This window comes from Poeciliopsis prolifica, unplaced genomic scaffold (assembly GCF_027474105.1).
Source record: "Poeciliopsis prolifica strain line A6 unplaced genomic scaffold, Auburn_PproV2 SCAFFOLD017, whole genome shotgun sequence".
Lineage (NCBI taxonomy): Eukaryota > Metazoa > Chordata > Actinopteri > Cyprinodontiformes > Poeciliidae > Poeciliopsis > Poeciliopsis prolifica.
Window position 1 is genome coordinate 7,077,860 of NW_026562392.1, and position 15,098 is coordinate 7,092,957.

General features: G+C 38.9%; 1 protein-coding gene across 1 annotated transcript; it reads left to right on the top strand.

The window, feature by feature from the left end:
• Positions 1-6,213: 6,213 nt before the first annotated feature.
• Positions 6,214-14,529, top strand: LOC129367649 (double-strand-break repair protein rad21 homolog A-like). The gene is made up of 14 exons (XM_055042237.1): positions 6,214-6,351; positions 7,905-8,095; positions 8,608-8,737; positions 8,841-8,940; positions 9,077-9,183; positions 9,374-9,571; positions 9,689-9,814; positions 9,923-10,048; positions 11,190-11,413; positions 11,810-11,963; positions 12,057-12,205; positions 12,429-12,608; positions 13,355-13,438; positions 13,545-14,529. The coding sequence occupies exons 2-14, from the start codon at positions 7,952-7,954 to the stop codon at positions 13,734-13,736; spliced, it is 1,914 nt and encodes a 637-aa protein (XP_054898212.1). The 5' UTR covers positions 6,214-6,351; positions 7,905-7,951; the 3' UTR covers positions 13,737-14,529.
• The last annotated feature ends 569 nt before the right edge of the window (positions 14,530-15,098 follow it).

A 15,098-nucleotide genomic window follows, 5' to 3' on the forward strand; every position in this document is an offset into this window, starting at 1 on the left:
AATCGCGCATTCTTCCATTTCTGAAGTTGAATGGAAGAATGTGTGGTGTTCACATGTATGAATCAAATTTACATTTCAGGCTCCTAAAGAATTTACAGCCCACTCTCTTACCTTCGGAAGTCGCATAATATTGGAACTATGACCCCAAATCCAAGATAAGTTTACAATTTAAGGACAAGTAGCAAAAACAAATGGATTAGTAGAGCTTGCAATTGACGCTGATGTGAAAACTGCTTCTTGAATACTGAGCTGTTGACATTTAATGCAGAAACTGCTTCTTCAGTCAGAGGCCTCTCTGGATGCGTTGCGGCACTGACTGCCACCGAAGATGAGTCACATTTAATGTCCCTCTGGGATAAAGTACTTTTAAATTGAATTGAAATGATGTGCGACTGGAGTGGAAGTTCTTGTGGCCCAGGTGACTGACTGACCTGCAGAGAGTGTGGAAGAAAATTAACATTTTGTAGTCAAAAGCTGTGGGAGGCATGTTCCAAAAGACTTTCAGTGGCACACCTATAAAACAGAGTGAATGGGGCTGAAAAAAAAGATTATTAAAATATATATAGGCTATGTGTATTTTTTAACTATCGCTAGGTTTTAAGACTGTATGACTCCACTTTGTGTTTGTCTATCACTTAAAATCCTTGTAAAAAAAAAAATTTTTAAAAGGCAAAATGGAAAATTTAAAAAGCACCGCTGCAAAATCAGTTGCAGTGGGCAAAGAAACAACTAATCAGCCAGCAACCTTAATTTTTTTTTTTTTTTCTATTTCCCAACTTCGTATATTCCTACATTCACTCACTGCAGCCACTCGGCAAGATGTAAACTAAGTAGGCTATATTACTTCCAGCTTCCCTTTTAGTCCGCACTTCAGCCTGCGCCAAGAAACTGTCGTGTTTACATCATTCTCCGTCAGGATGATTGGTTTAGACACGCTGCGTAAATAACGGCATCTATCTGAGATGATCCCCCGGTGCCAACTCAGCTGGAGAAAACGCTTCAGGAGCGACTGCTGCAGCGACACACACACACACACACACACACACACACACACACACACACACAGAAAGAGAGAGAGAGAGAGAGAGAGAGAGATGTTTAACTGGGCAAAATTTTCAAAAAAAATCATTACTCCAAAGCTCTGCGCAATTTCGAAGCTTAAATGGTCCCCCAGGATGAATCATCCGGCGTCTGGTTGAGAGAAACACTCTGGCCCCTTTCACAGAACATTGTCCACGTTGTGGACGTGCGGCTGACGGAAGTGTAACTGATAAGCCGACCTGTGAAATGTCAAGACATAATTGCCGCGGAGTTTCGCTCGACCGAAAGTTTTTTTTTTTTTTTTTTTTTTCCCCTTATCTCCCCGACAGTCTCTCCTGATTAAATAACATGCAAATCAGGCCAACTTTTAATCCCGTTGATGAGATGCGCATCTCGCAGCCCAGATGGATCAGAGTTTGCGCGCAGTCAGGACTCTTCGCCTCCCCTGCTGTTTGGATTAAAACCCTCTGACTTGAGGCTAAACTGGAGAAAAGGCATTTCTCCCCTCTCTGTCATCTTTTCATCAGATATCACCCCGCCATGAAAAGTGAACTTTCTTCTTCTTTTTCTTAAGAAAAACTTAAGCTTGAAGGAGAGAGCTTTGTTGCTGCTTTTCGGCGCTTTCTCAACTCAACAGTGGGCCGATCTGCTTTCTTATTCTGTTGGAAACATTTTTTTTTCATCGGTGTGTGTGTGTGTGTGTGTGTGTGTGTGTGTGTGTGTGTGTGTGTGTGTGTGTGTGTGTGTGTGTGTGTGTGTGTGTGATGCGTCTCTTTTTCGCTTAAACACTTCAGCAACAAACAGAATCCACGATTAGTAACTCAACAACCACGTTATTAAGACACGGCAAGATGTTTCATTCATAGCGTGAAAATATTAATTTAGCACATAATGTCTTGCAAAAGTACATCCATATCACCCCTAGGACGAGGTTTTTCCCCTTTCCCCCCTCTCCACGTTACAGCCATAAACGTTGAGATTTCATGAACACAAAGTGGAAGGAAAAGGAAATCGATACATCGTGTACCGTCAGATTTTAATCTCACGATACGTTCAGACATACCGTGAAGCCCTCAAAGGTTTGTTCGGAGGGAAACGTTAGTGAACAAACATCATAATTTTTTTTTATACAGGTGTGGAGATGATTGCACATGTCTGCTTTGATATGTGGAGATAATCAGGCCTTCTGCCTGCGTGACTGCCTGCATGATGTATGCCAAAGATAAGTCGCCTGAGGCAGGATGCGTCTGTGCTGCTTTTCTCTAGGCTGTGAAAGAATGATCCTTCACGTGATAACAGCAACTTGCTTTCAAGATTTTATATATATATATATACACTCCTGATCAAAATCTTAAGACCAGTCAAAAAATTGCAAGAATTTGCATTTTGCACTATTGAATCTTAAGAGCTTCACATTGTTAAAAGAAAATATCAGTGCAAGAGACAAAAACATTTGAGCAGGAAATTTTCTGAAAACTGCATTTATTCTCAAACATGATTTTTTCAGCTGATCAAAAGTTTAAGACCATAGTCTTTAAAAGCCAAAAGCTGTGCAAAAATCTGGATTCCATGTCATTTTCTGTGAAGTCTTTACACTGTCAAGACCTCCTGATGGCAAAAGCAAAAAAGTTCACTGACTTTGAACGTGGCAGGATTGTTGAGCTGCATAAGCAAGGCCTCTCACAACATGCCATCGCTGCTGAGGTCAGATGCAGTAAGACAGTCATTTTGCATTTTTTAAATGATCCTCAGGGTTATGGAACAAAAAAGTCAAGTGGTAGACCCCAAAAAATTTCACCAGCTCTGAGCCGCAGGATCCGATTGGCTGTCTGTCAAGACACGGGACGATCCTCTACCCAAATTAAAGCCATTACTGGTGGTGACTGCAGCCCAATAACCATCAGAAAGCATCTGCGAGAGAAGGGCCTCAGAAACAAAAAACGTCTTCAAAGGCCACGTCTTGTTCAACGCCACAAAATTGCCCATTTGGACTTTGCAAGGGTGCACCAAACATGGGATATTGAAAGGTGGAAGAAAGTTGTCTTCTCTCATGAGAAAAAGTTTAACCTTGATGGTCCTGATGGCTTCCAACGTTACTGGCATGACAGGGAGATCCCACCTGAGATGTTTTCTACACGGCACAGTGGGGGCGCCATCATGATTTGGGGTGCATTTTCCTTCAATGGAACAATGGAGCTTCAGGTTGTGCAGGGGCGTCAAACAGCAGCTAGCTATGTGGAGATGTTGCAGCGGGCATCCCTCATGACTGAGGGCCCTCGTCTGTGTGGTAATGACTGGGTTTTTCAACAAGACAATGCTGCAGTTCACAATGCCCGCCTGACAATGGAGTTCTTCCAAGAGAATAACATCACTCTTTTGGACCATCCTGCATGTTCCCCGGATCTAAACCCAATTGAGAACATTTGGGGATGGATGGCAAGGGAAGTTTACGAAAATGGACATCAGTTCCAGACAGTGGATGCTCTTCGTGAAGCCATTTTCAACACTTGGAGCAACGTTCCCACTAGTCTCCTGGAAACACTGGCATCAGGCATGCCTGAACGATTGTTTGAAGTCATCAACAAGAATGGTGGAGCTACTCATTACTGAGTCCTTTTTTTTGATACTTTGATTTCTCTTTTGGGGGGTTTTCGGGTTTTTTGAGATATGGTCTTAAACTTTTGATCAGGTGAAAAAATCATGTTTGAGAATAAATGCAGTTTTCAATTAATTCCCCGCTCAAAAGTTTTTTGTCTTTTACGCCGATTTCTTCTTTTAACATTGTGAAGCTCTACTTAGAACCTTCTTAAGATCCAATAGTGCTAAATGCAAATTCTTGCAATTTTTTGACTGGTCTTAAGATTTTGATCAGGAGTGTATATATCACCACAGATGGGTGCAAGAAGAAAAACAACCCGCTGGCAGCAACTAAGTAAAGAACTGCATATCTATCTATCTATCTATCTATCTATCTATCTATCTATCTATCTATCTATCTATCTATCTATCTATCTATCTATCTATCTATCTATCTATCTATCTATCTATCTATCTATCTATCTATCTATCTATCTATCTATCTATCTATCTATCTATCTATCTATCTATCTATCTATCTATCTATCTATCTATCTATCTATCTATCTATCCATCATCCATCCATCATCCATCCATCCATCCATCCATCCATCCATCCATCCATCCATCCATCCATCCATCCATCCATCCATCCATCTATAATTTATTTTTTTTGACTGTAAACATATATATATATATATATATATATATATATAAACATATATATGTTTATATATATATATATATATATATATATATATATATATATATATATATATATATATATATATATAATATATATATATATATATATATATTATAAACATATATATATATATATATATATATATATATATATATATATATATATATATATATAAACATATATATGTTTATATATATATATATACATATATATATATATATTATAAACATATATATATATATATATATATATATATATATATATATATATATATATATATATATTATATATATATACATATAAACATATATATGTTTATATATATATATATATATATATATATATATATATATATATATAAAACATATATATGTTTATATGTATATATATAAAATATATATATATATATATATATATATATATATATATATATATGTTTACAGTCAAAAAAAATAAATTATAGATAGATAGATGGATGGATGGATGGATATATAAAAATTTTATTTTTTATACCATGCTGACTTGATGTAATGCAAAAATTAGGCTTTGCGATATAAAGTGAAGAGTGGCGCAGTTGGTGGGTTGCCTTGCAGTAAGAAGGTCCTGGTTCGGTTCTGCATGGAGTTTGCATGTTCTCCCTGTGAATGCGTGGATTCTCTCCGGGTACTCCAAAAACACGAACGTTGGATCAATTGGTGTGTGTGTGTGTGTGTGTGCTGTTTGTCCTGGTTCTTTCTGTGTTGCTCTGTGACAGACAGGATGGATACAAAGTGATCAATTTAGAACAAAGTCTAGATTTAGACCTATAGTGTATCAGCCTCATAAGAGGTATGATAAAAAGTATGTTGAATACTTTTAGAGACTATTAGAGATGCATGATGCATGGTGCTTCTCTCTACATGCATAATGCGTATCATGCGGCTGCACAGATAACATGAACTTCTCATTGGGACAGGACTCCAAGCATCTGGAGCTGAACGAAGTAGGCTACAACGTAACCATCCTGCCACCTCATTATCTGTCTCGCACAGCGACAAGTGGCTCTGTGGCTTGTAAATTATAAACAAGCTCAACTGGCAGCCGTTCCAGTGCAACAGATGCCCATGAGACAAAATCCGCTTTCCTCTGCACCCATTTCGCAATTTGTTTGTAGATGAGTCACTCTGTCTGTCAGGCATATTTCTCATCTCGGCATCTAATACAGTGCTGGGAAATTGGTTTCCGAGGCTCTCTGCTGCTGCGTGCATCACATGCTTGGCACGCGCTGGTCATTGCAGACCTCCATCTCCCTAAGGAAACGCGGACCTGTTTTCCTCTTTACTGTCGCGACCAAAGTTCACCTGGGAAGATTTGGTTTGCTGCTTTCAGGTGCACACAATGCATTGGATACACAACTGAGACTTGCGTGGCTTCATGAAGCAGTTGCGATAAAATGATTATGTCCAAATACCATTTATATCTATATTCAACATGATGTGATTTAAAAAGAAAGAGGAAACAAACTCAAAGAACTAAGACGTAAAGATGAAAATTAGAACTGCAAGTCAGAAAAAAAACTATTCCATTTGATCAAAATAATTTTATTTAGGAGGCTATTCTTTTTTTTTTTTTTTTTTTTGACTGTGTGCATTTTGGACCTCTTTAGAAAAGTATTTAGTAATTTCAAAGATTAAATATGGCTGCTAATATTACTAGTAGCTGCACGGTATTTCAATGCAGATTTTATTGTCACGGTTGATTGAGACGCCTGTTTTCCTGCGAGAGGCTTTGTGTCACAGCGCCCTCTATCTCCCGTCGCCGCTCACAGCAGGATGTCGTCTGTGTGGTGCGTATCAGCCTCCCCGACAAGACTCCTCCTCCTCCGCCGTTTTTTGACTGTAAACATCCTGTCGATTTTAAAAGGACAGCGCTGAGCGGGAGGAAGGCGGCTGGCGCCATCTTGGCTGTTTTAATGAGTACAACAGGGGAGCGCTCGCTGGGAGAAATTACCTAATCTTTGTGATTTCACTCTAAGAGGGCTCCTCTCGGTAAGTGTGTCTGCGGCGGACATTTTCACGCACTGGTTTAGGTGCTTTGTGTAACGAAACTGGCATGCACGCTGGAGTCTGTTCGTTGCGGCCTTCATTGTATGACGAGCCGTTGGACATCGGCTAACGACAGTGTTGAGCTGATGAGGGGCTAAAAAGTATGAGCAGCCATCGAGCGGCGCCTTTTCCCAAAGACTTTGCGTACTTGTGTGGAGTTTTTTCGTTGTTGTTGTGTTGCTTGAGATGGTTGCAATTCGGTCTAAAATGAACGGTTTTATTCTAAACTTGTCCAAGCGATGTATCAAGCTTACGACGCCGCTCCTCCTTTTGTAGTTAGCAGTCGGCTAATTTGGTTCGTCCCACTTCATGGCGCCGACTATTTACTGGCGCACCATCCCTTTGGCGCTTTTTGTACTTATTCGCAGTTGAATGCATATAAAGTCACCTACATTTATTTTCAGACTATTTTTTTGTCTATCTTTTGTCAAAATAAGTGGCGTTTCGATTCGCGGCGAAAAGTTTAAAGTGTGTCTCAAAATAAGGTAGAAGTTTGTGCATTTCCACTATCTTCCCCCCCTGGATTAAAAATGAATGGGACACAAATAAAGAGTTTTTGATATCGTCCAATTCTTTAGCTCTTTTTAACATGCAACGTTGTTTGAGAGAGAAATTAGAAAATGAAGTCAACACATATCAACGGGGCCATTTATTATTATTTTTTACTAAAAAACGTGGACATGTTCCCTCATTGGATATTTGACCATTCTTGATGAAGTCGTTCTACACAAAACACAAATTTATCTGGCATATAAACGAGTCAATTTCCTAAATTTCGCTGCGTTTTCTTTTATCTTGAATAACTTATCACCGACTTCAGAAGAAAACGCTCAAAACAATATGTTGAGAAAATAAAAAATGAGTGTATGGAAGGAAGAAATGGTTGCTGAAATAGTCTTAGATCAAACCAATATAAACAATTAACTTTTTAATTCATTTTGCACTCTTACCAGGTTGCCAAATCATCTGGTCATGTATTTTATCAGTTTATTTTTGGTATAAGTATGTTTTGAAAATATTGAGTGGAGACCAGTCAGGCCACCAGATATTGCAATCATCCGATTTTTTTTTCTTTCTTGCCTTTTATATGAGCTTTGGGCGAATTAGTGAAAAATGTGATGTTTTCTGACCTGTTGCTTAGATTCATTAAAATGAAGAACCACCACCATTTTCTGTCTCACTTAATCAACCTACATTTAGAAACACTACTCGACCATAGAAGGCCATTTTGGCACTAATTGAGCTAAAATGACAAATTACCCACCCAGTTATTGGAACAAAACTATTTATTGCAAGCTTTTAATAATACGTTCTGTGATCGATCGCCCACCGAAGCACACAGGCTAACCGCAGGACATTTCCAACATGACAAACTAATTTGTATGTGGTGCTTTCTGGTGTTTAATTTTTGTAGTGTCCAAACACGCCTTTAGTTTGCGTTACTATAACCATGCAAATTAAATCAATTTATTATATGTATCTTCATAATTTTCCAGGTAAACCACACCACAGTTGGCGTGTTTGAACCAGGGCAACCAGGGCAATGTTCTACGCCCACTTTGTCCTCAGCAAACGTGGGCCGCTGGCCAAGATCTGGCTGGCGGCCCATTGGGACAAAAAGCTGACCAAGGCCCATGTGTTTGAATGCAACCTGGAGAGCAGTGTGGAGAGCATCATCTCACCTAAGGTAAGGAGGCTTGAACCAATTTAAACCAAGTGCTGGTGCTGATGGGAATTTTTACCCTGCTCCATCATTCAGACCATCACCAGGCTGGTGTCCATTCATAGGGCCAATTCATCACGTTACACTAATAGTAGCAGCTAACTTGCATAGTATTTTTTTGAGTGTGTGTGTGTAAAACATTTTTCTTGAAAAACTGTATTTGCATGCTGTTTGTAATTAGTCATGCAAATGAATTTTGCATGATTGATAACAGATCAGTCAGGCAAAAATGATTGATCTGTTATCAATTATGCCTTCATTGTATCTTTTAATTACCAGCTTAAATATCTCAAAAACTTTTTTTCTTTTATTCTATGCATCGAAACTGAAAAATCCCACTGTCTGAAATAGTATAGCATCTGATGATGGTACATTATAATGTTTTCTGATCAGCTACATCAGGCTTGTGCTTACAGTACAAGGTGTGTCCTGTAACAGTGAGTTTTTTGCAGTATCTCCTACTTCCTGCTTTTCAGGTGAAGATGGCGCTGCGCACCTCGGGTCACCTGCTCCTCGGAGTGGTGCGGATCTACCACAGAAAGGCCAAGTACCTGCTGGCTGACTGTAATGAAGCCTTCATCAAGATCAAAATGGCCTTCAGGCCAGGTAAACTGTCTGAAAGGTTTTGCTTGATATGCTTCTATTAAAAAAAAATGGTGGGATGGAACGTTGTGTTCTGCATATAGTCACTCCTTATTTCTGTGTCCAGGTGTGGTTGATCTGCCTGAGGAAAATAGAGAGGCTGCATATAATGCCATCACCTTACCTGAGGAGTTCCATGACTTTGACCAGCCACTTCCTGATCTAGAGTAAGTTGACCATATTTAAAGTTCTTAGTTAGTTGATCATTTGTCTATTAAAGCGTCTGACCATGTTAAAGGAATTAGTCAGAGCATGTTAAGGCTGTTCCATGATGGTTACCTGATTGTCGTCTGATGTCAACAGTGACATCGATGTGGCTCAGCAGTTCACCCTGAACCAGAGCAGAGCAGAAGAGATCACCTTGAGGGAGGACGTTGGAAATCTCAGCCTGCTGCAAGAAAACGACTTTGGTAGGAAATAGCTGCTTTGTTCACGACTCAGTTCACAACAGTCCGTACTCAGCTTGCTGAGTAAGTTCTGTCCATACCTTCTTGACCTTGCAGAGTAGAGTTCATAAAGAGAAGAACTTTAGAGCGTAATGCTACATATTTACGGTTGTTCTGCTAGAAAACTTATGATCCTTTCTGCTGGGTTCCTCAGCTGACTTTGGCATGGATGACCGGGAGATGATGCGTGACGCTAGCACGTTTGAAGTTGATATAATGCAGGGAACCACTGACCCCAACCTCTTGCTGGAGGCTGAGCCAGGCCCAGCTAACCCCCCCGACAAATCCAACCACATGGAGTATGACGACTTTGGGGACGGCTCCATGGGCAACAGCGATGGTGGAATGCTTGGTAACAATCTTGTTTTTTTTAGATTCAATAATTTTTTTCCATGAAAAAAAAACTGTTGTTCTAATATTAAACCTTTGTGTGGAAGTTGATGTCTTTTTTTTTTGTTATCTGTCTCAGTTGACAAACTGCTGAGTTCTGAAGATGGAGGTGGCATCTTTGATGATCCGCCAGCGATCACAGAGAGCGTCATGATGCCTCCAGATCACGGGGATGATGAGGATGACTTTGACAATCTTCATTCACGTAAGTGAAGCCGAGTGTTTTATTCTTTTTTTTAAAAAATGAAACACCAACTGTATTTTTAGTGTTCACATCTTGGATAAATAACTTTTGGTGTGTGTTTCTGAGAAGCGGGTCCAGACAGTCCTGATTCTGGCCCAGCTGAGCCGCTGCCAGCAATGGCCGACCAAACGGAACAGACGACTCTGGTTCACAATGAAGAGGAGGCCTTTGCCCTGGAGCCCATCGACATCACTGGTAGGCCAGACTAAATTAAAACTTGTCAATCATTGGACACTACTTAAACTTTTTTATATATACATTTTCTGTCAAATTTTATTTGAAGTGTGATCAAATTACACTAAAAGTTGTTTGAACAATTGCTCCTCCTTTACAGTAGTGATTATAGTTTTCTCTATGCAAAAAATCTGAACTCTGAACCCATGCTAAGAAAAATACTGTTTTGTTTTTTTTGTGAAGAATGTAAAAGTGCGATTTTTTTTTTCTCTTTTTTTTTCTTCTTGTTACGATTAAAAAAGATGGACACAATAAAACCATTTACTTACGAGTATTTCTTAAAAATTTAAAAACTTGTTTTTATTTTCAAAGAAAATGCACAACTGTAAAGATCATAAAGGCCTTGATAAATTATTACAATTATTGTTGTGTGCAACAAGTGTACTGTCTTCATCCTAAAGCATAGATTAGATCGACCTTACTACTGAGCAAAGGAATTGTGAAATATTAGCAAGTCGCCAATGATGAAACTGAACAAGAACTTATGCTCCCTGGAGTGTTTAATACTTTGCTGTCATGGTAATAGCAGCTTTGCTGACTTTTTCAAAATTCCTCAAATTCCTGCTATAGCGAGGGGGTTAAGGCTCTTCACCAGACCTGCCTGCTGTGTTACACAGTTTTAAAGTCAAAGTAGCAGCTAGCTGTCCTCATGGCCCAGGTGAGGTGATGCAAGAAAGAAGAGGAGGTTCCTGTGATTCCAATAACTGGCTTTCGTATTGACAAAATTACTTATTTTGTAATTGTAATTGGTATGAAAATTGCCTTTAAACCCCTTGAATGGGCTGATTAGTAGTGGACACTTTTAAAGAAACATATTTTTTGTATTGTTTTAATAAACAACTTTAGTACAATAAAATATACTTCCAGGTTTCAGAAGGTGAACAAATTATTGAGTAAATTGTATCTCTTAAGCATTTAGCTTTGTTATACTCATTTTTTAAAACAATTTCCGCTGTTGTTCCCTTTTTTCATAACTTGGACCACGACAACAGAGAAATGGGCCATTTAACTGCTATATTTTAAACGAACACGCCATATTTGTTATTCTTTTATGGTTTGCAATAGAGGAGCAGTCTTCATTGCCTGTTTTTGTCCCTTCCAGTGAAAGAGACCAAGGCAAAACGTAAAAGGAAGTTGATTGTTGACAGCGTCAAAGAGTTGGACAGTAAGACCATCCGAGCCCAGCTGTCCGACTACTCTGACATTGTGACCACCCTGGACCTGGCCCCTCCCACTAAGAAGCTCATGATGTGGAAAGAGACCGGAGGAGTAGAGAAGCTTTTCTCTCTGCCTGCTCAGCCGCTCTGGAACGCCCGGCTGCTCAAGGTACCGAGAGACGGTTGATGAAGTGTTGCTTCCAGATCTAATGCCGAATCGCCACTATAGGCAGTGTTTTATAAGGTTGTTGGTGGCAGATCTTGTCAAGGTTGGTTCAAAACTGTAATCAGAGAGGAGAAACGTGTTAAGACCCAGTTTTCATTTTGATTTAAAATTCAAATTGAGAGCACCCAGCCTCCAGGAGTTAAAGCAAGTGATTGGTTACGCCTCCCCTGTCTTTCACTCGCTCCGAATACTAAACAGAAGGCGTGCGAATGCACAGCTATGTTTTCTTGCATCTGTTCTGTGGCTGAATTAAATTCGCTGCACAAACTTTTGAGCAAAGTGTGCATTCATCTTAAAAACGAGCCCCTCTTCCAAATTGTAACGTCCGATCTCTGTCAGATGTTCACCCGCTGCCTGACTCCCCTGGTGCCAGACGAGCTGAGGAAGCGCAGGAAGGGCGGCGAAGCGGACAGTCTGGACGAGTTCCTCAAAGAGCTGGAGAACCCGGAGGTGCCGAGGGAGGAGATCATGACTCAGAACAGAGACGTTATTGGTAAGTCGAGATAGAGAAAGGAAAGATGGTGTTCCAGTGTTTAGAGGGGCAATGCAGTGTTTTCACAATTTCTATTATGATTCCCCCTCTCAGACCAGACTATTATGGAGGAGCCCAGCATTCTGGCAGCTTCTACAATGGAAGGCAGCAGGACAACTTTGGATGAGACGGTGATGCCTCCTCCATCCACCCCCCGTGGTGTTAAACGCAAGCAGCCCGTTGACAAGGATGGAAGCTTTCCTGTGAGTTTATATATATGAGAGCAAAGCTGCGGAAAATTCTCTTGTTTATGTTACAAATCATTTATGTTCATAGTTTAGGTTGTGAAAATAATCTGAGTTGTTCTAAATGACCAAATTTTCTGGAATAGTAAATTTCATAAATGAGAAAGTTGAGGAATAAAATGGACTGTTGCCTCCTAGTTTTACCCTCGTGGTTGCTCAGTTGCTCGTTTTGCTGTTTCAGATGACTCCCCTGGAGCAGCAGCAAGTGGCTGACCGCTCAGACTTGTCACAAAGACTAGAGATGCCTCAGGTTGATCTGCCCCCAGAGGAGGCCAGTGTCAACCTCACTCAGCTTGTCCCAGAACTCGACCTTCTCACCGACAAGGAAAAGGATAAGAAGGATGACAGCGAAGAAGAGGAGGTGAGGGAAAACTAGAATTGTTTTTATTTATTTATTTTTCCCTGCAAGAATGAAAAGTTATTGCTTTTTGTCACTAGAGAAGGGCTAGAATTTAATGAAAGCCTTAAGTAAAATATAATAATAATGAAAAATGGTTTAATGCTCCATAATTAATGGGAAATTTCTATATTTTTGCAAAATTCTATTTACCACAGAAACAATTAAATCGGATTAACTGTGACTAATTGATTATTGAAATAATTAAAAAAAAATTTAATCAATAAATTAACTGTCGTTTTCAAATGGGAAATTTTTCTGAAACAAGTGTATTAATAATTTACAAATAAAACTGAACAGAAAATGTTGATTTTGCACTTAAGATAAAAAACATCTTAGCCAAAACTAAAGTGGAACTTCACCTGGTTTGAATCTTCTAAAGAAATGTAGTTTTTGCATTTTAGACAATAAAATGTAGCTTTTTTTAAAAAAAAATAATAATTATGTACTTAAATCTTTTTGACCAACTGGTAAATCTCTAGACTGTACCATCTATTTTATTTGATTGTCAGAATAATTGGTTACTAAAACAATCGTTAGTTGGATCCTTAATTCTGTTAATCAAACTAACATGCTGTGACGTAGCAGCAATAATCAAAGTTAGTAGTTTAGCTTTATGTTACAGACTTTTGTTCAAGCCTTGTGTGTGAAGAGAAAATGATACAATAGTTACAGAGTGTTGTAACTCTTTGCTATTTTGTGGTTCTCAGGAAGAGGAAGGCCAGGCTGGAGACCAGGATCAAGAAGAGAAGAGATGGAACAAGAGAACCCAACAGATGCTTCACGGCCTGCAGGTAAATAACCTCTGATCGTAAAATTGATCCAGAATCTGTATTCATTTGTTGTTTTCATGATAATCGTACACTCCCTGACCCCCCCGACGTCTCTTGGCCTCCACAGCGCGTTATGGCGAAGACCGGAGCGGAGTCGGTCAGTCTGCTAGAACTGTGCCGAAACAACAACAGAAAGCAGGCAGCAGCCAAGTTTTACAGTTTCCTCGTCCTCAAGAAGCAGCAAGCCATCGAGGTCACTCAGACGGAGCCCTACAGCGACATCATCGCCACGGCCGGACCAAAATTCCACCTCATTTAGACATTGGAAGAAACAAACACTCTGCTTGCAACAGGCATACTTGTTTTCTTGTTTTTAAATTACTAAACTCTTTGCCTTTTTATTGTGTTTTCCAGTCAGCCCAGTTTTTATTTCATTTTGTTTTTCCATAGGGAAAGGGGAGGGAAGTAAAGGGCAAGAGGGTTCAGAACCTTTAAAAAAACAAAACATGGTTTTACTGTAATGAATATTGGATCATGCAGTATTCTTGGTTCAAATGTTTTACAAGTATATTTATAAAGCAAACCCTTTTTCAGTCAACAATTTGTAAACTTTACTGCATTTTGTTTTCTAAGTTAAATTTCTGTTTTCTCATTCCCCAAGTTTTGCATCAATCCCCATGTTTCAGCTAAAAAAATGTTTATGAAAGGCCCAATGTGTCACGTTGTCTCTGTAATGACTAGATGTTCTGGAAAGGTACTGTTTTACTGTTCAGAAGTGTAACTTTGCCCAACTTCTCTCTGTTGCGCTCGCTCTCTCGTAAACAAAAAAAAAAAGCAAATCCCTCATTAAATTTGAAAGTCTTATCTGGCATTAAATATCATGATTCAGATGTATAATTAAGGCAGTTTATCAGTTAAGGTTTATGTAAATGTTTATTTTTTTTTATACCTTTTTATGTTTCTGCTTATTTGCCTTTTTGCATTATGTAACTAGGTAATGTACTTGTTACAGTTAAGTTCACCATCCCACCTTTTTAGATTCTGGGTAAATTCTAGTTGTGATACATCTGTAAAGATTTGAAATAAAGTGTTTTAAGTACTTGGTTAAGTCACTCTGCATCTTTTTATTGAGACTTCCAGTGTTTTAGAGATTTTTCCTCTTTCATAACAAATACACACACTCTTTTCTATCCTTGTGTAGATAAGGGTACATGATGTCTTCTGTTTGTGCTTTTGTGGCATTTTAATGTTTCAGATTAAACCAAGAGTCAGTTTTCAAATGGTCTCATTTCTTTGGGTTGTGGAAGCAGTCAAAACCTTTCTGAACCTGTGAAAAATGTAATTGTTCCTGTAAAATCAAGAGTTTGCTGCTTATTTGGCTTCACTAGACACAGCCAGGCCTTAATACTTCCACTAAGTCACTTAAATAAAAAATACAGACCAATCTCATATTTGCCAAATAAACCCGTTCAATATCCCCAAGACTTTTTGGAATTGTGTTTGGTGTGTAATCACTTTTTTCTGCTGAGGGAAACATTTTGAGGCAGAATGTGCAAATATAACCACAATGCAAAGCGTTTTTTTAATTTTTATTTCATGTTTATAGCTATTTGACTGGGCTAAATGTTTTTAAAGTCATTTATTAATCAAGCTTATAAAAGTGCAATATTTATCAGTTCAG